The sequence below is a fragment of the Neophocaena asiaeorientalis genome, unplaced genomic scaffold (assembly GCF_003031525.2).
Source record: "Neophocaena asiaeorientalis asiaeorientalis breed wild unplaced genomic scaffold, Neophocaena_asiaeorientalis_V1.1 scaffold45, whole genome shotgun sequence".
Classification (NCBI taxonomy): domain Eukaryota; kingdom Metazoa; phylum Chordata; class Mammalia; order Artiodactyla; family Phocoenidae; genus Neophocaena; species Neophocaena asiaeorientalis.
In genome coordinates, this window is record NW_020174642.1 from 4,860,017 (window position 1) to 4,887,272 (window position 27,256).

The following is a 27,256-nucleotide window of genomic DNA, read 5'->3' on the forward strand; positions in this document are numbered from 1 at the left end:
TGGGGCTTTTTTTTTTTTTTTTTTTACTGTTAACAGTGAAGCCTATCCATTTTTCCAAAAACAGGTGTAGCTTCTTGAGAACAGAGTACATGGGAAGAAACTTTATGTCTTTTCTTGGAAATATGTTTTTGCTACCCTTGCTCTTTACATATAATTTGGCTGGGTTTGTAATTCTAGATTAGAAATTATTTCTTTTTAGAATTTTAAAGGCATGCTTTATTGTTTAATAGAGTCCTATGCATTGTACTGGTACTTAGGCTGGAAACTCAAGTCCATAACATGTGGAAATTTTTCTCATTTATTTGGTGACAGTTTTCCCTTTATTTTTCTGTTTTCTTTTGTCTCCTGTTTTCCTTCCCATTGCTTTTTCTTTCTGGGAGATTTCCTCCGTTTCATCTCCTACCTTTCTCTTACCATATATTTAATTATTATAAACACTGTCTTATTCTCTGAATATCTTTTAAAAATCTTTCTCAACAAAATATTTGTTTTTATCTCTGGGTATATTAATCATAGTATTTTTGAAGTTTTCTTTTGCTCACTGCATTGCCTCTAGTTTCTTTACATTCTTTTTACTGTATGTTTTTTATTCTAATTTTACACATTCTCAAATGTCTGGAGATGGTCAGCCTTCTACTTATATCTCCACGTGAGACGCTAAAAACATGGATGTTCATACCCGAGTAGTCCTTTGGTGGGCTTCAGTGTTGGGTGATCAGGTAGAAGGAGCCAGCAGTGTTGTTGGAGCACTCTCTGTCAGTATCTGTTGACCTTAAAGAATGGAAGTGTTAGACCATAAAGTAAGTATGTTTAAAATAACTTTTAAAACTTGTAAAATAATTTTTTTTCAAGTGAGGGATAAAAAAAGCTATCCAGAATGGCCTGGCACAATTGTTAAAGAACCAGATAGAAATTTTAGAAATCATTCTGTTTTCCAGAGAGGAATTCTACATCTAGTTTCCTGCATGGCTTATATAATCCTGGCTGCTAGCTCTTCTGAAGCAGGGAAAAGGAGATAGGAGTATCCCATTGTTCAGTTTGCAGATTTGGTTTTCATTTGTTTACTATTATGGTAAAATACACATGACATAAAATTTACCATCTTAACTATTTTTAAGTGTGCAGCTCAGTACGTTAAGTACATTCACATTGTTGTACAACCAATCTCCAGAGCTCTTCACCTTGCAGAACTAAAACTCTGTACCCATTAAAAAATAACCCTCCGTTCCCCCTTCCACCAGCTCCTGGTCGTTTTACCTTCTGTGAATTTGACTACTCTAGGTACATTATATAAGTGGAATCATACATTATTTGTCTTTTTGTGATTGGCTTGTTCCTCTTAGCATAAAGTCCTCAAGGTTCATGCATGTTGTAGCATGTATCAAATTTTCTTTCCTTTTTAAAGCTGAATAATATTCCACTCTATGAATATACTACATTTTGTTCATTCATCGATGGACATTTGTGTTGCTTCCACTTTTGGTTATTATGAATAATGCTACTGTGAACATGGGTGTGCAGATGTCTCTTGAAGACCCTGCTTTCACTACTGTATACAAAATAGATAAATTTTATACAAAATAAAAAACAGTAAGGACCTACTGTATAGCACAGGGAACTATATTCAGTATCTTGTAATAACCTATACTGGAAAAGAGTCTGGAAAAAGTATGTGTGTATACATACATATATATATATGTATGTATACACACACATGCACACACATATCTTTGTGTGTGTATATATGTATGTATGTATGTATAATGGAATCACTTGGGTGTACACCTGAAACTATCACAGCATTGTAAATCAACTATACTTCAATTAAGGAGGAAAAAAAAGGACCCTGCTTTCAGTCCTTTTCAGTATATACCCAGAATTAGAATTGCTGGATCCTATGGCAAATGTCTATTTAATTTTTTGAGCCCCCTCTGTATTTTCTACAGTGGCTGCACCATTTTATATTCCCTCGAAGGGTGCGCGTGAGTTCCAGTTCCTCCATGGCCTCCCCAACACTTACTTTCTGCTTTTGTTGTTGTATTTTTTGTTTTGATTTTTAACAATACCCAACCCTTTGAGTGTGAGGCGGTATCTCGTTGTAGTTTTGATTTTCATTTCCCTAATGATTAGAGATGTTGATCATCTTTGGAGAAATGTCTGAGTCCTTTACCCATTGTTTAATCTGTTTGTAGTCTTCTTGTTGTTGAGTTGTAGGAGTTCTTTGTAAATTCTGCATATTAACCCTTCATCAGATACTTGATTTGCAGATTTTTCCCCCCATCCTGTGGGTTGCCTTTTCACTCTGTAGATTGTGTCCTTGGATGCAGTGGTCCATGGCCTGCTAGGAGCCAGGCCACACAGCAGGAGGTGAGAGGCTGGCAAGCGAGTAAAGCTTCCATCTGCGGCTCCCCATCGCTTGCATTACCAATGCCTGAACCATTTCTCCATCCCCACCCCCCGCTTCCCAGTCTGTGGAAAAATTGTCTTCCAGGAAACCAGTCCCTGGTGCCAAAAAGGTTGGGGACTGCTGCTTTGATGTATAGAAGTTTTAAATTTTGGTGATTTCAGAAGTCATTGCCGAGTCCAATGTCGTAAAAGGTTTCCCCTATGTTTTCTTCTAAGAGTTTTATGGTTTCAGCTCTTTGATCCATTTTGAGTTAATTTTGTTTATGGTATAGGGTAAGGCCACAACTTCATTCTTTTTATGGATATCCAGTTTTCCCAGCACTATTTGTTGAAAAAACTGTCCTTTCCTCATTAAATGGTCTTTATACCCTTGTGGAAAATCATTTGACCATATATGAGAGGGTTTATTTCTGGTCTATTTGCTGACCTGCTTTTAACCCACCTGCTTTTGATTGTCTGCGAGCCTGCCGCTGTCAGTTTCTCCAGAGAACAGACCTCCAGCCTTACGTGGTTTGCTGAGGGTGGTTGAAGGGCTGCTCAGGGTAAAAGAAGGATCTGGGGAATCTTTCTTCTTTTAAAGACTTTCACCCTATCTTGTTTTCATACAACTTCTAGTATCTTTTACTTCAAAGGTACAAAGTCTAATTTCTAAGACTTTCTGGGGTTGCCAAGGTTCCTGACCTGCTTCTGGTTGGTTTTCTCATCTCCTACAGGCTTCGGATTTAGCTTTTTCCAGGCTATTAAATCAGTTGTCACTAGTCTGTGCTTTCCAGTTTCCAAACTACTGACTATTTTGTTTGCTATTAGTAATCACTTCTTTGATTCTTTTTGTTCTTCTGGGTTTCTGCCCCTTTTTTTCCTTCATTATAGAGCGGCTTTGGGAGGCAGCAGAGGTAAACACTGTCCATGTGTTCAGGCTTCCATCTTATATTTAAATGATTTTTTAAATTTGTGACTATTTGTTGACTCTAAAAGTTCTATTCTTTTTTTTAATATATATTTTTTATTTATTTATTTTTGGCTGTGTTGGGTCTTTGTTGCTGCGTGCGGGCTTTCTCTAGTGGTGGTGAGCAGGGGCCACTCTTCGTTGCTGTGCATGGGCTTCTCATTGTGGTGGCTTCTCTTGTTGCAGAGTATGGGCTCTAGGCATGTGGGCTTCAGTAGTTGTGGCATGCGGGCTCAGTAGTTGTGGCACACAGGCTCTAGAGCGCAGGCTCAGTAGTTGTGGCGCACGGGCTTAGTTGCTCCGCGGCATGTGGGATCTTCCTGGACCAGGGCTTGAACCTGTGTCCCCTGCATTGGCAGGCAGATTCTTAACCACTGCGCCACCAGGAAAGTCCCTCTATTGATTCTTTAAAATATCTGTGTGGTCTTCGTTGTATCTCATTTTTGTGTGTTTTTTGGAGAAGAGGATTACTTTTTTTTTTTTGCGGTACGCGGGCCTCTCACTGTTGTGGCCTCTCCCGTTGCGGAGCACAGGCTCCGGACGCACAGGCCCAGCAGCCATGGCTCATGGGCCCAGCTGCTCCGCGGCATGTGGGATCTTCCCGGACCGAGGCACAAACCCGTGTCCCCTGCATCGGCAGGCGGACTCTCAACCACTGCGCCACCCGGGAAGCCCGAGGATTACTTTTTAAATATCTAGTTATTTCAAGAGATTCCTGTTTTATAGGCTGATATTTCTTTTACCTAGTGTTGGGGGGCGATGTCTAATACTACTGTATCTTGTCTGCTAATATTTTCTCCTGGTGGATTGTTTCCTTAAATGTTATTTTAGATTGTGTACTCAAATATTCCCCAAATAATGTCTCTGGGAGAATCCTACACAGTCTGGTTGAGGCTGTGTCTCCACAGTGGTCCTGCAGGTTATATAAATTGAAATGCTTAACCCAAGTGAAGGCATGCCTCTTTACAGAATTTCATGTTACACTTTTTTTGTTTGTCTTTAACCTAGAGTCCAGAGCAAAACAGAAAGCTTCCCATTGGGCATATTCCCCCCACCCCCTTTTTTACTGAGGAGGTAAGAGGGGGCAGTTACTTCAAGTGCGTGCTTCTCTTCTGCCATGTCTCCTATCCCTGAGTCACCATTAAAATTGAAACCTTTGTATTCCAGTTAAGCACCCCACTCTAATCCACATTTTCAAATTTTATTTTAATTTTTAATTCCTTCTTTACTTAAGGCCCTTGAGGATTTTCTTTATTTATATATGAGCTCATTTGTGCCTTTAAGGGTATACTTACCTTTTTAAAAAAACATACACTTATAATGTTTATTACGTCCCAGGTGTTCTTCTAAGCATTTATAAATATTAAGTTTTTTAATTCTCTTAATGTCTTGGTAACCTGATATTATTATCATCCTCATTTTCACAGATGATAAAACTTGAGGCACAGAGGGTTAAGTTGCTTACCCAGGATCACACATCTAGTTAAAGATACTCCACAGTCCATGTCGTGTGTGTGTGTGTGTGTGTGTGTGTGTGTGTGTGTGTTGGCTGTTGAAGGGTGTTTTTCTTTCCAGCTGATGACGTGTTCGAGAGATGAGAATTAAGAGTAGTTGAAAATAATGCTTTTGTTTAAATACCCAAAAAGCCACTGTTTAGCATTCATCTTTTCTTACTGATGCCTTCTTTGCTTTGTTCCCCTGGGACTCTTACTCAAGAACAAGGTGTGCCATGTCAGTTTGGAGTTGGTATATAGGATGAAGTTATTAAATGTAAGTTGACAGTCTGCCCACAGTCTGCCGTACATCTAAAGTCAAAGTATTACAACATGGACCAAAATACCCAATTTCTAACTCCAGACTTCACACCTAACAAATTCATAAAATTGAGAGCAAAGACAGAAACTATTCTAAGGGTTTCTGGTGTTGATTTAATCGTTTTCTGCTTTGGTAGCCAGAGGCTTTACACCCCAAAGCCATGCCCCATAGTAAGATTTAGAATGGGTGAGGAGTACCCTGTGTATTCTTTCATAAATGGAGGACTGGTGATTGTGCAAGGGGAGGGCCTGGGACAGGACTCAGGTATACTAATTTGACAGAAGGTTTCTTGTAGAAGATGAAGGCCTGGAAATTGATTTTCTTTATAAAAACCCTTGTTTTAGAAAGTTGGGGAATTCCTTATACACCATTATTATGTGGCTGTATGCTATAGAAAGTATGCCATAGAAGGTCTGAATTACATATGCTCCAGTTCGAAGACCACTCTTCTACAGAATACTATTTTTCACATGTGTGCTTTAACCTGATAGTAAACAAATGCTTAGGGATTGTCTAAAATCGAGGGTGGGCAGAGGAAAAGTAGACCTCTTTCTGACACCTTGTGGCAGCAGCTGAACACTAAATGCAGCTGGTTGGATTTATGATCTAATCATATTTCTAGGGCTCTTCACATGAAACACTTAAAGTGCCTCTTTTTTCCCCCTTAAATGTGAGATAATCTGTTCAAAATGAACACAAAAAAGTCCTCATTTCATGGAAATGCTCTGCATATTGAAATTTCCAAGCCTCAGCCTTTTTAAACCATTTGTACATTTTTAGGCAGTTGATATCTGCACTACCCAGGAATTTAGAGAGTTCCCTATAGCATGAGGTTGATTAACATACTCTTCCATACTGTATTACCATGAATCAGACATAAAATCTCCGGAGGTCAAGAAGGTTTGTTGCATTTGAACTGTTACTTGACATTGTTTGAAGGCTTTATAGATGTATACTGTTCCAGGGCTGCAAGTTCAACTGTTGATATAATGAACTTGGAGAGACCATGAGAAAAGCCTGTTGATTAACAAACAAAGCTAAGTTTCTTAAGCTTAATGCACTAAAGGAGAAAACACCCCTTTGACAAAGTCTTAGTTTTATCTCATGGTAATTTTGAGGTAGGTCTTGTAGGGTGGATAGCTTTGGGATTGGGCACTTTATGATATGGCTCTGGATTGGTGGACACAGGAGGCAAGGGTTTTGCAGCACAGCTTGATGAGAAACTGTTTAGTTGATTTACAGCCTTATCTTCCAGGAATCTCATTTTCCGGGTTATGTCTTCCAGGTATATCCTGACACAAGCAGCTAAGTCATTCTTGCTTGGTCTCTCTTAATACTGGGACAGAAAATTATTTTGGCATCTGTTCTCAAAAGTAAGACCTTAATTAATTTACGTGAATCATTGGTTTATTTCAGCTTTGCCCGAAGTTTTTACATACAAATTCTACTAGTCACACTTGGCCATTTAGTGCGGTTGCTGAATTAATAGGTAAGTAAATCGTGTTTCGTATATAATCTGTTGCTTGCAATTGAAGTTTTAAAAAGCTTTTTATTGAAAAATAGTATGCAGATGTGCTTTTAAAAAAAACCAAAGTGTATCTCAGCGATAACATTGGGAAAGGTTACCTAGCATAACAACTATTCAAACTGATGTCAAGTTAATCAGTGCTCAGCCTTCCCTACTCAGAGTATTTCCCTATATTACTATCAAAGTATTTTAATTTGCAAAGTTCCTAAAGCATTTATGGTGAAAATATTTTTAGTCCATTATAAAAGAAATACGTCTATTGCCCAAAAGTGAGAATTATGTTTTTTTTTAATAGTCTGAAAATATTTATAACTGGATTAATTTTTCTGGTGTTAGTAACTAGGAGGATTATATTATGTTAGATTTGTGATAATAAATTCTTGGTCTTTTCAGTAGATAGGATGATCAAGGTATAAGATTATATTTAAAAGTGTTTTAATGAACATGAGGAAAGAGGCAAGGTTGTGTTCAGATTTGCATTATGGGTCATGATTTTTTTCTTGGTAAAATTAGTGCACATGAATTCTTGGGAATTCTTTAGATTCATTATCAAGAAAGGGTCCTATGTTGGATGTGCAAGGAAAAGAAAAGAAAGAAAATTTGAGAACCCTTCTTTTCTTTGGTGAAGTTAGATTTTCCAGAGTCTCTCAGCTAACATGTGCTGTTCAGATGTAGACTCTGAAGTGCAAATGAGATAACGTTGCCCGGTCATTCTTTTTCATGGCAACGGGAGGAGCTACTTAGCCTGGGGTTGTTCATCATAGTGCTTCACTAGCTTTGGGTTTGGGCAACTGAAAGTCATGGTGCTCTTTGTGGTGTATCAGATTTTTAAGTTTTTTTATGAAGCTAAGGTGGTTGATGAAAAAGATTATTTGATTTTAATTGAAGACTTACAGAAGGATAGTTTGAGAACCATTATTTATATTATAATGAAGACTTGAAAATATACCTCAAAAGTACTTTTAGTCAGGGATATTCTGATAGATCTTAGATCGTTCACAAGTTGATTTTATTACTGCTACTGTTGAAAGCCTTTTCGTTTTTCTTTGATATATTCCTCATACTTACCTATTCTGAGAGAAACAAGTATGCTAGGCAAGGGTGTTAAACGGTGGGGTGTACAGAGATTAGAAAAATGTACCAGCCACCAGAAACTTCTGTCAGATTGAAAAGGGCTACAATTTGAAGAACTGGGTAGAAGTGAACCTTCATCTGTGTGTATAGGTTAGCATACTGCTTTCTCATTTGTTCAGTAACTGTTGTGGACCTTCCATGTTAACTTGCAGTGCTGTTGACACTCAGCTCTCAGTTTCCCTTATGATAGCTAGGCTAGTTCTTTGGGCAGAAGAAGACCTTCCTGTCTTGATCATCTCTTCAGTGCAGCGATTCTTCTGCCTTTACACTTTTTCAGTGTAGTGGGTACCAGTCTCTGCTCTCTATATAACAAATGGAGGGCTTTAGATAGAGTTAATTCTGTAATAGTCAATGAACAATATATAGCATGGTACAGTTTAGTTTCATGTTGTCAAATCTTAGGAGTTCTAAAACATTTCAGCTTTTAAATTTTCCTTAAAATATATTATTCTGTTGCTTGTCAAAGTGTTGTTCTGAACTAATTGCTCTTCTTCAAAATGCAGAATCAAAATTTCGCCAAACTTTCGTTTCTCAGATAATGCTTACGATCCTGATGTGAATGCTAAGCAGATATGGATTGACAAAACAGTGATAAATGACCATATATGCCTGACATTCACTGATAATGGGAATGGTATGACTTCAGACAAATTACATAAAATGCTGAGGTATGTAAAGTGTCACACTCCTTAAAATCATTGCTTTTACCTAGTTCAGGTGTTTCTGTGTCATACTTAGACCCTGTAGTTTTTGTTTTTTAAACGTGGAATGCTATACCCACAGTGTGCTCTATTCTCCTAAGTCTTCTGTCATTTTCTACTACTGTTAGATTATTATTATTTTTTTTTTTTTTATTTTTTTTTTTTTGCGGACTCGCAGCCACTGCGCCACCAGGGAAGCCCTACTGTTAGATTATTAAGCAGTCCCTGCCATTCTCATCACCCGCTCCCCATTTCTGACTTACCTAAAATTCCACCATTCCTTTAGAGTTGTAGCACATTGGCATCAGTTGTTTGTGCTTTAGTGGAAATAGTTTTAGCTACTATTTCCTATAAAACTTACCACTTTGGGGAATGGGGACTGGTAATTTTAAAGTGACACAGAGGATGAGGAAGTAGCATAGTTGTAAGGGCTTGGGCTCTAGGGTCACAGAATAGGATGTCAGGATGAAGCCAACTGTGCCTGAAATAGAAGCTAAGATACATAGTACAGGTATGAGGTAGAGGGAGGATTTGCCTCAGGGGCCTTTCTGCTGTCTCTCAGATACTCCTTACACTGATAAAAAAGTCAGGTTCACCCGATCGATAATCATAGTACGGCAGGCTTGCTGAGAACAAGAGAATCCTTCACACTTAGAGGAAGAGATTTCCTGGGGTGAAATCTCAAGGCCCCTGGAGACTAAATTATAATTCAGCCATTTAGCTGGGATGTGCCAGGCAATGAGCTCCTGTTTTAGTATGTGTAATCTTTACATCCCTATAATGTGGATTTGGTTTCCTTCTTTTCAGAGATAGGGAAACACATCAATATAGATTAAAAGTAATTTGCCCAAGATTGTACAGCAAGGAAGGATGAGGCTGACATTCAAACTTAGGCACTTTACTTGGTATTACAGTTTTTGAATTAACATAAATGAAGATTATACATACTTATTAAATTTTTTTTTCTTTTTAGCTTTGGCTTCAGTGACAAAGTCACCATGAATGGTCACGTCCCAGTTGGATTGTATGGGAATGGCTTCAAGTCAGGTTCTATGCGTTTGGGTAAAGATGCAATGGTTTTTACCAAAAATGGAGAAAGCATGAGCGTGGGCTTCTTGTCTCAGACCTACTTGGAAGTCATAAAAGCAGAACATGTTGTTGTCCCAATAGTGGCATTCAACAAAGAGCATATCCTTTTGATTTTGAAATTGAAACTATGAAGAAATAATCTGAACCATTCCATCCTTCTGCCCTCCTCCAGATTCTTGTTTTTTAATCATACCTTCCATTCTAGCTCTTGTTCCTGTCCACTGCCTCTACTCTACATCTGGGCTAAATGTTTGTCCCTTTGTTTTCTCTATTGGAATTGTGCCATGGAAATCCTTAGCATAAGGCGATTGTATTTTATGTTAAGCTTCTTTATTTCAGTCTTTTTGTGGTCTGATAAGCTTATGATCTGGCTTGATATTTTCACCAAAAAATGAAAAAGCAAGATATCCTTAGGAAAATGTCTTCTGTATAAACATTCAGATATTGGAAATAATTAAAGTAGGAATAATAATAAACTTCTTCATACTTCATCCTTCTTGGTGTTCATTTGAAATCACACTATCATTTTAAAACTTAGAAAATAATTTAGGAAATGGTTTTTCAGTTAGTTTGAGTTGGTTTCCATATCATAATTGTGAAAAATACGCCATTGGTCTAAGTCTTTAACTTAGGATGTACGACAGATAATTAATTTAACAGAATCGAAAGCGAGTCTTGCTGCAATTCTGGAACATTCTCTGTTTTCTACGGAACAGAAATTACTGGCAGAGCTTGATGCTGTCATCGGTAAGAAGGGGACGAGGATCATCATTTGGAATCTCAGAAGGTAAACGGTAGTCCTCAGCTAGTTGTTAACCATTTGGGAAGTAAAGCACATGTGTGGGAATAATTTCATTACATTCATGCTTTGTCACACAAGAGTGCAAATATATTGGAAGGTCCTCATTTTATGGCATAGTTAATGATTTACCTTTTCCAAGGGTATTTTATTGAGGCTACTTTGGCTTCAATTTGAGATAATTTCATATTACTAAAAATAAATTTCCTAGCCCTGCCATTCTGTCTCCATAGCACTCTATTTTCGCTCTTGGTTATACCATCCCTCTCCTCAAAAAAAAAGAGAGAAATGAAACGAAAAGATACAGCCCAGCCAACAAGTCCCAGCTTGAGTAAGTTAGAGATTGTCTGTTTGGTTAATTACATAAAGCTAAGCACAATTCAGCATCTGTTGAGAAAAATAATACAAATGAGACTTCTGTGTTGCTAAATCTTTGTGAGGATAAAATCCTTTGCAAATAAAGTTTTAAAATTTAGGGTAAATGTGTGATATTGAGAGATCTAAGATCTGTTGAACCATAGGAATAAAGCACACATAGTGATAATCCTAAAATCCTTTAATTCTTGTGCTTTTCTGACCACCTGTATTCCGTTTTTCTTTTATTTTCTTTTTCTTACTTTCTTCCCTGCCCCTCCCATCCCCCCCACCATTTTTTCTTTAACTTTTAATTTTGAGATAATTGTAGATTCATATGTAGTTGTAAGAAATTTCATGTACTCTTTACCCAGTTTCCCCCAATGATAACTTCTTGGAACACTACAGTACAATAATACTGTTGATACTGACATTGATACAGTCAAGGTACAGGACAATTTCGTCACCTCAAGGATCCCTTTTATATCCACACCCACTTCATCCTTAATCCCTGGCAACCTCTAACATGTTCTCCATTTCTGTAACTTTGTCATTTCAAGAATATTCTGTAACTGGAATCATACTGTGTGAAACCTTTTGGGATTAGCTTTTTCCATTCAGCATAATTTTCTGAAGATTCATCCAGGTTCTTGTGTGTCCGTTTGCTTCCTCTTACTTGCTGAGTGGTAATTGCATTATATGCATGGACCACAGTGTGTTTACCAATCTGGTTGTTTACAAGTTTCATTTATTACAAATAGAGCTGTAAAACAGGGGTTCCCAACCTTTTTGTCATCAGGGTCCGGTTTCATGGAAGACAGATTTTCCACAGGGTTGGGGGGTGGGGTTCAGGCAGTAATGCAGTGATGGGGAGCAGCAGGTGAAGCTTTACACATCCTGCTGTGTGGCCGGGTTCCTAACAGGCCCAGGGGTTGGAGACCCCTGCTATAAAATGTGTGCATAGAGATTTTTGTGGGAATATGGTCATCATTTTGTGGGCTAAATGCCCAGGAGTGTAATTGCTGGATCATATGGTAGCTGCATGTTTATTTTTTTAAGAAACTGTCAGAATGTGGCTCCATCATTTGACATTCCCAGTGGCAATGTGTGGATGAATACAGTTCTTTTCTGTACCTCCTGGGTTTCTTTTCTCCCTCTCTCCCTCCCTCCAACTCCTCTGACCTTAACTGCCACCACATGTTCCTGTTTTGTTTTGCTAACTAAAAGTTTTTTGCTTGCTTATGGTGAAGTTAAAATTTAGCTCTTATAAAAAATTATTTTTACAGCTACAAAAGTGCAACAGAGTTTGATTTTGATAAGGATAAATATGACATTAGAATTCCAGAAGATTTAGATGAGACAGCAGGGAAGAAAGGGTACAAGAAGCAAGAAAGGATGGACCAAATTGCCCCTGAGAGTGACTATTCTCTGAGGGTATGTATTTAGCTCTCTTTGTGGGAGTGAGAAAAATCATCAAATAATGGAAATTGTTAACCACTTGTATTATAAATGCTGCCAGAAATCTCTAAGTATCTCAGACATGAACCAACTTATTAAATTTGTCTTGTGTGCACTGCTTGTTTTATTTGCTTAGAAAAGTTTTTTAATTGCGAAGTCATGGATAGCCTATACATAATGCACATTAGTATAATTTTGTGATAAATATCTTTGAGATTTGACCTTAGAGATGAGAATGTTTTTAAGATTGAAGGAATTAATATCTCAATATAACAGTGTTGATATAATAAGAATATTAAGTTTCAGGCTTCCCTGGTGGTGCCGTGGTTAAGAATCCGCCTGCCAATGCAGGGGACACGGGTTCGAGCCCTGGTCCGGGAAGATCCCACATGCCGCGGAGCAACTAAGCCCATGCACCACAACTACTGAGCCTACGCTCTAGAGCCCACGAGCCACAATTACTGAGCCCGCACGCCTAGAGCCCATGCTCCGCAGCAAGAGAAGCCACCACGACAAAGAGTAGCCGCCGCTTGCTGCAACCGAAGAAAGCCCACGCAGCAACAAAGACCCAACGCCGCCAAAATAAATAAATTAATTAAAACAAAGAATATTATGTTTCTTAGTCACTATGATAAGACATATAATACTATTCCCTTTTTTTCCCTTCTTTTTGTTTTTCTTGGCTGCACTGTGGCATGTGGGATCTTACTTCCCCGACCAGGGAGAGTGGTCCTAACCACTGGGCCACCAGGGAATTCCCCTTTTCCCTTTTTTTGTACTAAAATTATTTCATAACCCCAAGCTAAGGACTCATTTGACGTTTACAAGTATACTATGTAGTTTTATCTGAGATTCTAGCAATTACAATGGCAGCTATTACTATTCCTTGATATACCCCAGTGTGTTAGTGAAGTATGTCCTAGTTGTTAAGAAAATCTTAACTCAAGAATATACAGAGGTCGCCAGAGCAGATGGTATAATGTTAGTGTATCATGAGAAAAATGTTTTAAAATATCATTAATGAATTTTATAAATGGGCAAAACACCACTAATTTTGAAATCAGGAGTCAGGAAAAAAAAAGAGAAATGTTCAAATTTTAGTTTTGTTTTGAACTTTTCATATATCCTCCTTGAGTTGTTCAGTTCATTTCCCTCAGAGATTTCTGATAGCTTGGAGACAGGCACAGGAGATCATATTTTAACATGTTTTAGGATGCAAAGTTTGGTCACAATTCTAAGGTATCTAAACTTCCATGTATTAAGAATTGAAAACACGTTTAGGGAATTCCCTGGCGGTCCAGTGCTTAGGACTAGGCACTTCCACTTTCATGGCCCGTGTTCAGTCCCTGGTCAGGGAACTAAGATCCCGCAAGCCTCAATGCGGCCAAAAAAGAAAGAAAGAAAAAAAAAAAGACTTGACAACACATTTAGATGACTGCTGATTTTTACAGCTCCGTATGGAGGAAGTGCTGTTTGTCTACTCTGCTGAAATGTTGGTGCATTATTTATGATTTTTTTTCCTTTTCAAGCTTATAATAGTCCCTTTTGTTTATATTAGATTTTGCTTATTTTTGCCCAAATAAAATTTATTGATGCTTTAAAAATTATAATAGCAATACATAGTTTTGACAGGAGAGTCAGAAAATAGTCCTTTTTGTACACATAAACATATTTTTAAAATTAAAATGAGACCATACTATACATGCTGTTTCTTAACTTTTTTTCACTTAACATATCAACATCTATGTAGGTCAGTAGATTGTTTTCTGTAAGTCATTTTTACTGGCTACAGTATATTGAGCTTGTTTTTAATAAAAAGTATTCAGATATTAACTAATACACCTTTATAGTCTATAGTATTTTATTGAAGAGTTAATATGTCTTTTATCAAAGCAAGGCGGTAGCTTCCTTTTTAAATACATGCATAAGTAATGTTGAACAAATCCATAGAAAATTATGTGGAAAGGACAGATAATTGTGTGTCTTTGCAGGCTTACTGCAGTATATTATATCTAAAGCCACGAATGCAGATCATCTTGCGTGGACAGAAAGTGAAGACACAGCTAGTTTCGAAGAGTCTTGCCTACATTGAACGTGATATTTATCGACCCAAATTTTTAGTATCCTTTATTTTGCTTGTTATGATGCTGTATATAGATATGTATCAGTCAAGTGTATTTCCCTTCCCCCTTTCTCCTTTTATCCTGATAGAGTCAATCCTCTCCAACTTTTGCCCTTTTTTGCACCTTTGGACTCAATAATGAGGGCTTCCCTGGTGACACAGTGGTTGAGAGTCCGCCTGCCGATGCAGGGGACGCAGCTTCGTGCCCCGGTCCGGGAAGATCCCACATGCCATGGAGCGGCTAGGCCCGTGAGCCATGGCTGCTGAGTCTGCACATCCGGAGCCTGCTCCGCAACGGGAGAGGCCGCAACAGTGAGAGGCCCGCGTACCGCAAAAAAAAGAAAAAAGAAAGAAATAGGAAGGGTGGTTTAAAGGGAATGAGGTGGTGTGTTCAGAATTTTCCTTAACATTTAAGACTAATAAAACTGTGAGAATTACTTTTGGATTCAACTGCAGAAATAAAGATCATTATGGGATAATGATGTATCACAGAAATAGACTCATCAAAGCTTATGAAAAAGTTGGATGTCAGTTAAGGGTAAGTTTATATCTGAAAATGTCTGTATCTTTTATAAAAGTTAGGATAACAGGGCATCCCTGGTGGCGCAGTGGTTGAGAGTCTGCCTGCCGATGCAGGGGACACAGGTTTGTGCCCCGGTCCGGGAGGATCCCACATGCCGCGGAGCGGCTGAGCCCGTGAGACATGGCCGCTGAGCCTGCGCGTCCAGAGCCTGTGCTCCGCAGTGGGAGAGGCCACAACAGTGAGAGGCCCGCGTACCGCAAAAAAAAAGTTAGGATAACGTTATTGGGTCAAATGTGTAACAATGTGCTTTTTGCCTAATGACTTTTAAATGTCAATGTTTTTAATAACATTGGTATGGCACTTGACCTTAGAACGCTTTTATATTAATTTGAGGACAGAACATTTTATCTCTTTTACAGATGAGGGAATTGGGGCTGATAAGTAACCCGCCTTAGACCTCAGGCACAGGTGCAGATATTTTCTCTACACTTGGAAAAGGATCCTTGATTTTTTTCATACTAGAATAAAATTGATTGGTTTTAATTAGTTGTTGACTCAATAGCCTAAAAAATAGTATCTGATAGGTGATTTACTTTTCTGGAGTTAGTTCCTGAATATATCAGAGTTTTCCTCCAAAGCCACTTCCGTCGTTGTAGAATTCAATTTAGGATGGTGAACATTGCCCGCTATGTCGATCTGTTTATCCTTTACCTGTTTTCACAGAAAATTTTTTTGTTGTGTGTGGGTGAGTGTTAAGAATTTGTGATAAATTCTGAAATTCAGCTTTGTTAAAGGTTTTAAGTCCAGGCATATTTTGTTTTCCAATTCTATGATGTTCATTTTCTATTCATTTTATTTCATTCTAAATTCTTTGCAACAACATGGATGGACCTGGAGCATAGTATGCTTAATGAAGTATAATATGTCAGGAAAAGACAAGTACTGTATGTTACCGCTTATATGTGGAATCAAAAAAAATAAAATAAGTGAGCGAATGTAACAAAACAGAAACAGACTCACAGACATGGAGAACAAACTAGTGGTTTCCAGTGGGGGCAGGGTGGCAGGGGGAGATAGGGGTAGGGGATTAAGAGGTACAAACTACTATGTATAAAATAAATAAGCCACAAGGATATATTGTACAGCACAGGGAATATAGCCAATATCTTATAATTTTAAATGGAGTATATAAGAATATTGAATCACTGTGTCATACACCTGAAACTAATATAGTATTGTAAATCAACTATATTTCAATTTTTAAAAAAGTAAATGAGGGCTTCCCTGGTGGCGCAGTGGTTGAGAGTCCGCCTGCCCATGCAGGGGACACAGGTTCGCGCCCTGGTCCGGGAGGGTCCCACATGCCGCAGAGCGGCTGGGCCTGTGAGCCATGGCCGCTGGGATTGGGCTCTTCTTTATAACCACTGATTTCAATTAGAAATATAAATCCAGAAATAGGACAACCATGATAAAAGGTGTCAATAACTTTTATTTAAAATGCTGATTTTTATTTATAATTGGAATAGTAATTTTTGTGTGTGTGTGTGTGTTATGTGGGCCTCTCACTGTTGTGGCCTCTCCCGTTGCGGAGCGCAGGCTCAGCGGCCATGGCTCATGGGCCCACCTGCTCCGCGGCATGTGGGATCTTCCCGGACCGGGGCACGAACCCGTGTCCCCTGCATCGGCAGGCGGACTCTCAACCACTGCGCCACCAGGGAAGCTGTGGAATAGTAATTTTTGCCAGAAATACTCTATAATTATAAAGTTCTGAATTTCACTGGTAATTGGAAATGTATTTTTGGTAATAGGCCTTATTTCTCAAGTGTTTTAAGGTACATAATCCATTTTTCCAACCCAGTTAAATTTGCATTATATATAATTTCTGGTTAAGTTTAACCTTGTAAAAAATATGCTTTTACAGCCAACTTTTTTTTTTTTAAATAAATGTATTTTATTTTTGGTTGCATTGGGTCTTCGTTGATGCGCACGAGCTTCCCATTGTGGTGGCTTCTCTTGTTGCAGAACACGGGCTCTAGGCGCACAGGCTCAGTAGTTGTGGCACACGGGCTTAGTTGCTCCACAGCATGTCGGATCTTCCCGGACAGGGATCGAACCCATGTCCCCTGCATTGGCAGGTGGATTCCTAACCACTTTGCCACTAGAGAAGCCCTACAGCCAACTTTTAATGTTTTTCTTTACCAGAAGATGGACTGGTCGTAGTATTTGGATTCAGTAAACATTTATTAAATACTTGGTATGATTTTCCACGCTAGATGCTCAGCATAAAAAGATGAAAAGGTACAGCACATGCCCCCAGAGCTCTTTCTGATGAGGGGAATGTGGTATATCCTTGGAGCAGCAGAAAGGGCTTCTTGTAGAAAGTGGTGATTGAGATGAGACTGAGTTGATTTACTGTTTGGGGAAGTCTGGCAAGAGCTTTCTAGACAGAGAAAGGAATGTCTGCAAAGGAAAAGAAAGAGGCTTCTGAGAGGATGGCATCATTAAGGGAGTTGTTATGCCTGGACCAGGTGGTAAGTGGGGAATGGGAGAGAGGAAGATGAGGCCAGAAAGGAAGTGAAAAAGAACTAAGATTGAAGGGTTCTGTGGTTTACAAGTTGTATGAAATGAGGAACCACTGATGGTTTTTAGTGGAGTAGCATTATGATTAGGTTTTCATGGTTTTGTCTATAGTTGCATCTATGAAAATTCTCAGAAGTCAGTATTCCACTTTTTCTCTTTATACTTAGACTCAGCTATAGTCGTGAACAAAATACATGTGTTAATCACATAATCAGAAAATGACTCAGATACTTTGAGTTCAGTGTTTTAGCTAGCAGGTTTAAAAAATAACCTAGGTCAGTTGAAATAAAGATTTTACTTCATCACAATAAACAACTGAATGTGTAACTTTGGATAAGTGTCTTTAATTTTTATCTAACGAACTTACGGAATATTATGTGCCAAAGCCTTTGCTAGGCACTATGGATACAGGAAGGAGTTACTTGTGGTTTTTAGTAGCTAAGAAATTGCATCCCAGTAGAGGGGATCTTTTTTCCCTAGTGTAAAATCGGGAATGATAATACTTGTCGACATGAATACTTGATAACAGTGGAAGTGGTTTTGGAGGAAAGCTGTTGTTACATATTTAGGAGTTAGCTCCCAGAAAGGTAAATTACCTACCAGACACTGTTTTTCAATCTAAATGTCATGAGCATCAGATAAAATATAGGAAAATGTTTCATGCAGATCTTAAATCTTGGTGAAGGGATAATTGTTTGAAGCATCATGTTTCATGTTTAAAATGCCAGTTCTATTTTTCAGGCAAACAACATGGGTGTCGGAGTAGTGGGGATTATAGACTGTTATTTCCTAAAGCCGACTCATAATAAACAAGATTTCGATTATACTAACGAATACAGGTATGTTACCTATTTAAATGACTGACTTCTTACTATTTATTTTGGAAATACTTTCATAACTTTTTCTAAGCTGGATTTCTTTCTGTTTTGGGGGAAGCTTGCATAGAAAACACATGTAATCATTTTCTCATCCCTGGGGATTGTATTCTACTCCGTCACAAATAGAAATATATTCTCCTCTGTCTTTACTGATGAAGAATTTTTGAGATTTGTACTAAATAGAGGAAGTTCCTGCTTTCTTGGTAACATTTTTTTGTGTAATATAAAATCCAGAAACTTTGATCTTGGATGGGAACTTTAAGATAACTTAGTCCTATGTACTTGAGACAGAAATGCTCGTATCTTTTAAGAGTGATCAGAAGCCATAAAATAAATATGACCATCAATTTTACTTGTAAATTTAGGAAGCACAAACAGTTGTCCTAATGAGCGTATATTATGAAGAAGAATGCAAACTTCATATAAAAACAAAGTGGAAGGAGGGAAATGTTAAAGAGCAAAATCAGCAAATTAGGAAACACACAATAGAGAAAATCAATAAATATTCAGAGTATAGTCCAGAGACAGAAGCTACCCCTGTTACTTGAACAGGGAAAATATAGGGAGTTGTTAACCAGAATAGTAGAAGGTGATCACTCAGAGAGGTGAAAGAGGACAGTAGATGTCCAGAACTAGCTGATACAAAAGAACAGCTGTTACCTCTAGGTTGAGAAAGAGTAGACAATAAAGGAACTAAGAGAGGATCCCGGGTCCCTGATGTCAGAGATTCAGATCTCTTTGTAGAGGTCATAACAAACACTAAGAGAGGATCCTGGGTCCCTGATGTCAGAGATTCAGATCTCTTTGTAGAGGTCATAACAAACACAGCAACAGGCCACCTGCCATGGCAAGAAGCTTGCCAGAAGGCCTGGCCACTCTGGGTCTGTAGACATGGCCTGCTGTTGCCAGGGGATGTGGGTGGGCTTGGGCTAGAGCTGTTCTGTAGAGGAGACCTGTCTGTGCCCAAGGGTGTGAGTATATGCTGGAACTGGTTCCTGCTGCTGGAGGGAAGAGCGTGGCCTGAAAGCACAGCTGGAGCTCCTTTGGGAGGCCATGGGCTCCAGCCAAATAATAATGAAGCACCCGACCTGAAGGCCATGTGTCTTGCTGCTCTCACCTGGTAGGTTCATTGCCCCGTTAACCCAGTGTAACATTCCTCAGGCTGGCAAAGGATGAATGTTTACAGGATCAAGCTCCATTATCACAAAACGGAACCCAAAAAAACCCTGTTTGGAACTGGAAGACAATAAGTTGATAATTGACACAATCAAAAGCCCAAAGTTTGTTTTTTTTTGGTAAGATTAACAAAGTCTCTAAGCATCTGGCAAGACTAAGGAAAAAGAGAAAACAATAATCATCAATATCAGGAATGAAAAGGAGGACATTACTACAGATCTACAGACAGAAAAACATAGAGGGGCAGCATGAACAATTTTAGACCATTTTAGATGATATGGACACCTTCCTTTCAAACTGAATCAAATTAAAGATTTCCCACATACCTTCAAACATTTAAGGAAGCGGCGGCGCCAGCTTACACAATCATTAAAGGTTTTAAGAGACCACATAACTAGTAGTGAACTCACGAATGCATTACAAGAAAGAAAATTTATGTCAGTCTCTCGTGATTAAGATATAAAAATATTAATTAAACAGCAAATACCATTTAGTAACTTGTAAAGAGAATAATACATTAAAACCAAGTGGATTGTATTCCAAGATGGCATGGGTGGTTTTTACTATTCAAAATTCAATGTAATTCATCATGTTAAAGAAAAATCTCATGGTTATTTTCATAGGTACAGAAAAAGCACTTGAGAAACTACAGTATCAATTTGTGATGTAGGAAAAAAGGGAACTCTTACAAAACCATTAATAGAAAGGGCATATTAGCAATACCGACTATTTAGCAAAAAACAGCAGTTCCTAGTGGTGAATTATTGACAGCTTTCCCCTTAAGAGTGGGAGTAAGATAAGGTTATCAGCTATTCACCATTGTTCTTGAGGAAATAACCAGAACAAATAAGGCAAAAAAGAAAGAAATGAAAGAATAAGCGTTGGAAAGGAATAAATAATTTTCTGTAGGTGACAATATCCAGTATATAGAAAGTCCCAAATAATCTGCAGTGTAATACAGAGTCTAAGGTTGCTGGGTAAGAAGTATTCAGAAGTTCGCTTACCAGCCAGGAAAACCATGAGGCTGAAAAATTTTCATACATAATAACATCAAAAAAGCAAGTGCTTTGGAGTAAATAAAATATGCAAAGACCTCAACACACTAAAAACGATAAAACATTGTGGAGTGAAATTTCACATCTGAATAAATAGGTATACCAGGTTTAGCAGTTGGTAGGCTGAATATTATAAAATGTCGTTTTTTCTCCAAAGTAATTAAATACAATTCCAGGTTAAAAAAAAAAATCCCAGCAGGTGTGTGTGTATGTTAATAGGCTTAATTTAAACTTTATGTGGAAAGTCAGAAGACCAAAGGCAGTTAAGACAAAGAACAACAAATCAAGAGGACTCATACTACTAAATGTCAGTGCTTAAAAAGCTGTAGTGAGAGTGTGGTATTAACGAAAAAATAGTCTAGTGAAATAGAATAGAGAAGCCAGAAACAAATCCCTGCATTTTATACATATGGTCAGCTGATTTATGACGAAGGTGTAGTAGGAAAATGATCATCTTTCTAAAACTGATGGTTCAGCTACCTGTATGAACAAAATGAACGTTAACTTCTCCCTCTTATATGAAGCAAAAAATCAATTGCAGATGGATTTTAAGCCTAAATGAGAAAGGCAAAAACAAAAAACAAGAATAGTTTGATAACCTTTAATTTAGGTGGTTTTTTTTAAGCAAGATGCAAAAGTATTGACACGTTAGATCAAAATGGAAAAATTATCTAAAATGAATAAGATATAGCAAATGTTGGTAAGATGTAGGGGCAGTTGGAACTCCTGTATGTGCTGTTGGGTGTGAGAATTGTTGACCATTTTTGAAAGTTATTAGACTTGTATTGAGTAAAGGTGGACATCAGTGCCCACCCCTATGACCCCGCAGTTCCACTCCTATAGGTGTATTTTCAACAGAAATGGGTGCAGTCTCATGGATTGAGGAATAGAGGTGATAAGAAAAGGAGATGAGGAAGAACTGAAAAAGCGATATGAAAGGTGAACCATGTTTGGGAGGGGAGATGATACATTCTTATTCGGATGTTTATGTGTTGTTATAGTGGGGCTTCCTGGTGGGGAAAAATAGAGATAATGAACGGGGATAGATATGTCTAATATTAACCTGTCAGTACAGAATTTCAAATCTTGATTTTATTTATTTTTTAAATGTTTTTAATTAATTTATTTTTTGGCTGCGTTGGGTCTTTGTTGCTGCGTGTGGGCGTTTTCTAGATGCGGCGAGCGGAGGCTACTCTTCCTTGCAGTGCGCAGGCTTTTCATTGTGGTGGCTTCTCTTGTTGCGGAGCACGGGCTCTAGGCTCGCGGGCTTCAGTAGTTGTGGCGCACGGGCTTAGTTGCTCTGCAGCATGTGAGATCTTCCCTGCCCAGGGCTCGAACCCGTGTTCCCTGCATTGGCAGGTGGATTCTTAACCACTGTGTCACCAGGGAAGCCCCAGTCTTAATTTTTAAAAGCTTTATTTACTCTATTGAAGTATACTTGATTTACAATATTATGTTAGTTTCAAGTGTACAGCAAAGTGATTTGGTTATATGTATATATGTACGTCTATAATTCTTTTTTTATTCTTTTCCATCATAGTTTATTGTAAGATACTGAAATAGTTCCCTGTGCTGTACAGTAAATCCTTGTTGTTCATTTTATATATAGTAGTATGCATCTGTTAATCCCATACTCTCAATTTATGCCTCCCTACCCCCCTTCCCCTTTGCTAACCTTAAGTTTGTTTTCAAAGTCTGAGTCTGTTTCTGTTTTGTAATAAGTTTGTACTATTTTTTAGGTTCCACATATAAATTGATATATAATATTTGTCTTTGTCTGACTTACTTCACTTAGTATCATAATCTCTAAATCCATCCATGTTGCTGCTGATGGTACTATTTCATTCTTTTATGTCTGAGTAATATTCCATTGTATATATTGATGTATACACCATATCTTCTTTATCCATTACTCTGTCGATGAACATTTAGGTTGCTTCCATGTCTTGGCTGTTGTAAATAGTGCTGCACATGCGGGGTGCATGTATCGTTTTCCCCCCCTCACCCCTTGCCGTGCCATGTGGCATGTGGGATCTTTGTTCCCTGACCAGGGATCGAACCCCTGCACCCTACATTGGGAACACGGAGTCTTAACCACTGGACTGCCAGGGAAGCCCCAGGTGCATGTATCTTTTTGTTTTTTAATTTATTTTATTTATTTATCTTTGGCTGCGTTGGGTCTTCGTTGCTGCGTGCGGGCTTTCTGTAGTTGCGGCGAGCAGAGGCTACTCTTTGCTGTGTGTGGGCTTCTCATTGCAGTGGCTTCTCTTGTTGCCGAGCGTGGGCTCTAGGCTTCAGTAGTTGTGGCATGTGGGCTCAGTAGTTGTGGTGCACGGGCTTAGTTCCTCCATGGCATGTGGGATCTTCCCGGACCAGGGCTCAAACCCGTGTCCCCAGCATTGGCAGGTGGATTCTTAACCACTGCGCCACCAGGGAAGCCCTGTCTTTATGAATTATAGGTTTCTCCTGATATATGCCCAGGAGTGGTGTTGCTGGATCATATGGTAACTCTTATTTTTAGTTTTTTAAGGAACCTCCATACTGTTTTTCATGGTGCTTCCACCAATTTTACATTCCCAGAAGCAGTGTAGGAGGGTTTGCTCTTCTCCACACCCTCTCCAGCATTTATTATTTGTAGACTTTTTGATGATGGCCATTCTGACTGGCGTGAGGTCATGCCTCATTGTCATTTTGATTTGCATTTCTCTGATAATTAGTGATGATGAGTATCTTTTCATGTACCTGTTGGCCATATGTATGTCTTCTTCGGGAAAATGTATATTTAGATCTTCTGCCCAAGTTTTGTTTGGGTTGTTTTTTTGTTATGGAGTTGTATGAGCTGTTTGTATATTTTGGAAATTAAACCCTTGGCAGTTGTATCCTTTGCAAATATTTTCTCACATTCCATAGGTTGTCTTTTTGTTTTCTTTGCTGTGCAAAAGCTTGTGAGTTTGATTAGATCCCATTTGTTTATTTTTGCTTTTTTTTTTTCCCTTGCCTTGAGAGACTGACCTAAGAAAACATTGCTACGATTTATGTCAGTGTTTTGCTTGTGTTCTCTTCTAGGTGTCTCATGGTGTCATGTCTTATATTTAAGTCTTTAAGCCATTTTGAGTTTATTTTTGTGTGTGGTGTGAGGGAGTGTTCTAACTTGATTGATTTACACGCAACTGTCCAGCTTTCCCAACACCACTTGCTGAAGAGACTGTCTTTTCTCCATTGTATATTCTTGCCTCCTTTGTCAAAGATTAATTGACTATAGGTGTGTGAGTTTATTTCTGGGCTTTCTATTCTGTTCCATTGATCTATATGTCTGTTTTTGTGCCAGTAGCACACTGTTTTGATTGCTGTAGCCTTGTAGTATTTTCTGAAGTCCAGAAGGGTTATGCCTCCAGCTTTTTTCTTTTTTTTCAGGATTGCTTTGGCAATTCTGGGTCTTTTGTGGTTCCATATAAATTGTAGGATTATTTGTTCTAGTTCTGTGAAAAACATCATGGGTAATTTGTTAGGGATCACATTGGCTGTTTTAAATTTAAGATGTTACACTGACTATATCTTGTGTGTGCAGACAGTTCCTGGCACAGTAGGTACTTAACTCCTTAACAAATGATTATTCAGTTGTGACCATAGTCATGTTTATCTCAGTAAGTCCTGTTGATTTGCTTTTTTACTGACACCTTATTGTGGGAAAAGTGAAAGTCTTAATTGTGGGACAGAAGCTATTTTGAATTATACTTGCTGGTAATGGTTGCATACTTTTATAAAGCAAACAGCTGCATTCTGGTTTGCATTGAAGCTTGTTGGTTGGGGTGAAGTTCAGAAAGCCTGTGGTTTTCCCAGTAGCTGGTCTGCAGCACACTTCCTCAACAGAGGACCCAAAGTGTTAGTATTGTCCATCTTATTCCTAGATGGTCCTGGCTCTGTTCTATGAACTTATCTACATCCTTAGAGAAAATTGCCATTACTTTAAGTTTTCTTAACTGTGCCTTTTGGAGGCCCCTCCCCCCGTGTTCACATGATCAGTACCAGGTTGTTTATTCTTTCTCTGTTTGTCAAAGATTTGATCTTTATCTTTTTTTTCTTGAATTGATTTTATAATTTACTTTTTTTTAAGGCTTACAATAACAGCACTAGGAGATAAGCTCAATGATTACTGGAATGAAATGAAAGTGAAGAAAAATGCAGAATATCCTCTGACTTTGCTGGTTGAAGATATACAGTAAGTACATTTAAAAAATAAGAAGTGACTATAATATCAAGATGTGATATTGGAGGGCATGGTGATTCTACAGTGTTCATAAACTTTTTAATCTAATCCATAGTAAGAAATAAATCCCACAGCTCGAAAGCCTTTTATAAACTAAAAGAATATATACATTTAAGTTATTCAGAGATGTGCTATATAATAGAGGGTAAAATGTAATACAGTTATAAAAATTGCTTGAATTACAGTAATAGAACTTGCCTATTTTCTGTACTTTGAATGGTTTATTGTGCTAATAAGTATATTAGATTTGACACTGCAGACGCTAACTTAACATAAATTTCAGGGCAAGGCATTTGTAGTATTTTCTAAGTTTTTTAGTTTTTATTATAGAAACAATGTAATAGTATGCTTTTAAACAAGACTAAGTCACTTTGTTTAAATTGGTCTGTCACTTTTAACCTTCAGTGGTAGCCAAAATTGTTGTTTTTAAAATCTTAACTCTCTGTCAAACGTTCCAGAATTTTCAGGGACGGAATTAAATAATAGGGGCATTTTGTGGTAGAAATGATGTGGAAAGTCTAGTGAAGTACTTAGATCCATTTTTCCATGCTCATATTTAGTTGCTATTTTGTTACAGGAAACGTCCTGATCAGACATGGGTTCAATGTGATTCCTGTCTAAAGTGGCGAAAATTACCAGATGGGATAGATCAACTTCCAGAAAAATGGTATTGCTCCAATAACCCTGACCCACAGTTCAGGTACCATATAATTGGTAGTAGCCTTTTTGGAAAGGCAGAAAGTACTGTTCAAGGTGTATGAATAGGCGCTGGTGACGTGTTATTCCCATGTGATTTTTCTGACTAGAAATTGTGATGTTCCAGAAGAACCTGAAGATGAAGATTTGGTGCATCCCACTTACGAAAAAACCTACAAAAAGAAGTGAGTGTTATATTAATGTATGGTGGGAAAATAATACCCAGATCATCAACAGTGGTGTGTCTGTAGCATTAGTTGATATTTCTCCAAGATAAAGTAGTATAGCCAAAAAAGATTATGACTCCAAAAAAAAAGATACGATGTGGCATACATCAAGTGCTTTTAAAGTTTATACTGTGAGTACCTGCTATTTATTGCTGTCCTATCTACAAGATACTTTGAATATACAGTATAGTTTTGTTCTTTTGGACTACACACCAGTGAATCAAAAGTGAATACTGCCCTTTATGAGCTCATGGTCTAACGGGGAAAGTGAGATGTGTGTTTTATCAATTTGAAGTTGACGACTCCCGTAAAAGGCATGATCCAGTCCTGTGAGGAACCCCATAAGTAGAAATTACTTCTGGTTGGGGATGGGGAAATGGATCAGGAAAATTCATGAAGGACTTTTGTAATAGGCCTTGAAGGAAAGGTAGGATTTGTTGGGTAGGAAGCAATGGTTTGTTCAGCTTAACTACAGTAAATATGTGAATGGGGATAATGGAAAATAGAGGTGGGAGAGAGAAGCTGGGGAACGATAGTGAACCACGGGGAACGTTAGGCTTATGTACTGCACATGGAAGGCTGAGTTGATGAAGATCTTCTGGGTGGTTTTGATTTATAGTACACTGTTCTTAAAGATAAATCCAGTAGCAGGAGTGGAAGACATTAGGGTGTTGCTGAGATAAGAGGTGGAAAGTACTTCCCTGCCTGAGGCCTTACCACTGATTATAACGAAATTGAAGCAAAGTTCAGTGTACCTATCTTATTGACTTAGTAGTAAAATGGCAAGTATGTCATTCGAAAACAGAATTGAAAAATCATAATGAAGTAAATTTAAATACACTTTTCTTTTCTCTCTCCTCTTTTTTTTTTTTTTTTTTTTTTTTAAGAGACAAGGAAAAATTCAGGATCAGACAACCGGAAGCAATCCCTCGGGTAATTAGGCCTTCCATTTTATAGCTGTGTCTTGTATTGTGTTGTGATTAATTTAATACTCAATTTTTTTCTTTTTCGGTATGCGGACCTTTCACCACCGCGGCCTCCTCCGCCGTGGAGCACAGGCTTCGGACGCGCAGGCCCAGCGGCCACGGCCCACGGGCCCAGCTGCTCCGCGGCACGCGGGACCCTCCCGGACCAGGGCACGAACCCGCACCCCCGGCATCGGCAGGCGGACTCCCAACCACTGCACCACCAGGGAAGCCCTAATACTCAATTTTAAGCTTAGGAGTTACATAACAAATTGAAGCAGTCTTGTTCATTCAGTTCACATTTCTCTTCTCTTCCTGTAGCCCTTCTTACCCTCTTTCCCAATACTGACTTCTAACTCACAACTTCACTCAAACTTCTCAATTTTATTATACAGTTGGGCATTTTCTGAGGAAAGGCAGATATTCTTTTAAGAATCTTACTGTTGGGCTTCCCTGGTGGCGCAGTGGTTGAGAGTCCGCCTGCTGATGCAGGGGACACGGTTTCGTGCCCCGGTCCGGGAGGATCCCACATGCCGC

At 38.5% G+C, this 27,256-nt stretch overlaps 1 protein-coding gene across 1 annotated transcript in view; it reads left to right on the plus strand.

Annotated features, from left to right (window-relative positions):
• Positions 1-27,256, plus strand: part of MORC3 (MORC family CW-type zinc finger 3) — a 43,515-nt gene that overhangs the window by 2,304 nt on the left and 13,955 nt on the right. The window contains exons 2-13 of the mRNA XM_024758199.1: positions 6,584-6,656; positions 8,365-8,497; positions 9,504-9,718; positions 10,259-10,406; positions 12,059-12,206; positions 14,222-14,350; positions 14,768-14,890; positions 18,197-18,294; positions 24,679-24,783; positions 25,409-25,531; positions 25,638-25,712; positions 26,642-26,687. Of these exons, the coding sequence (XP_024613967.1) occupies positions 6,584-6,656; positions 8,365-8,497; positions 9,504-9,718; positions 10,259-10,406; positions 12,059-12,206; positions 14,222-14,350; positions 14,768-14,890; positions 18,197-18,294; positions 24,679-24,783; positions 25,409-25,531; positions 25,638-25,712; positions 26,642-26,687 (1,416 nt within the window). The remainder of the gene's footprint in view (positions 1-6,583; positions 6,657-8,364; positions 8,498-9,503; positions 9,719-10,258; positions 10,407-12,058; positions 12,207-14,221; positions 14,351-14,767; positions 14,891-18,196; positions 18,295-24,678; positions 24,784-25,408; positions 25,532-25,637; positions 25,713-26,641; positions 26,688-27,256) is intronic.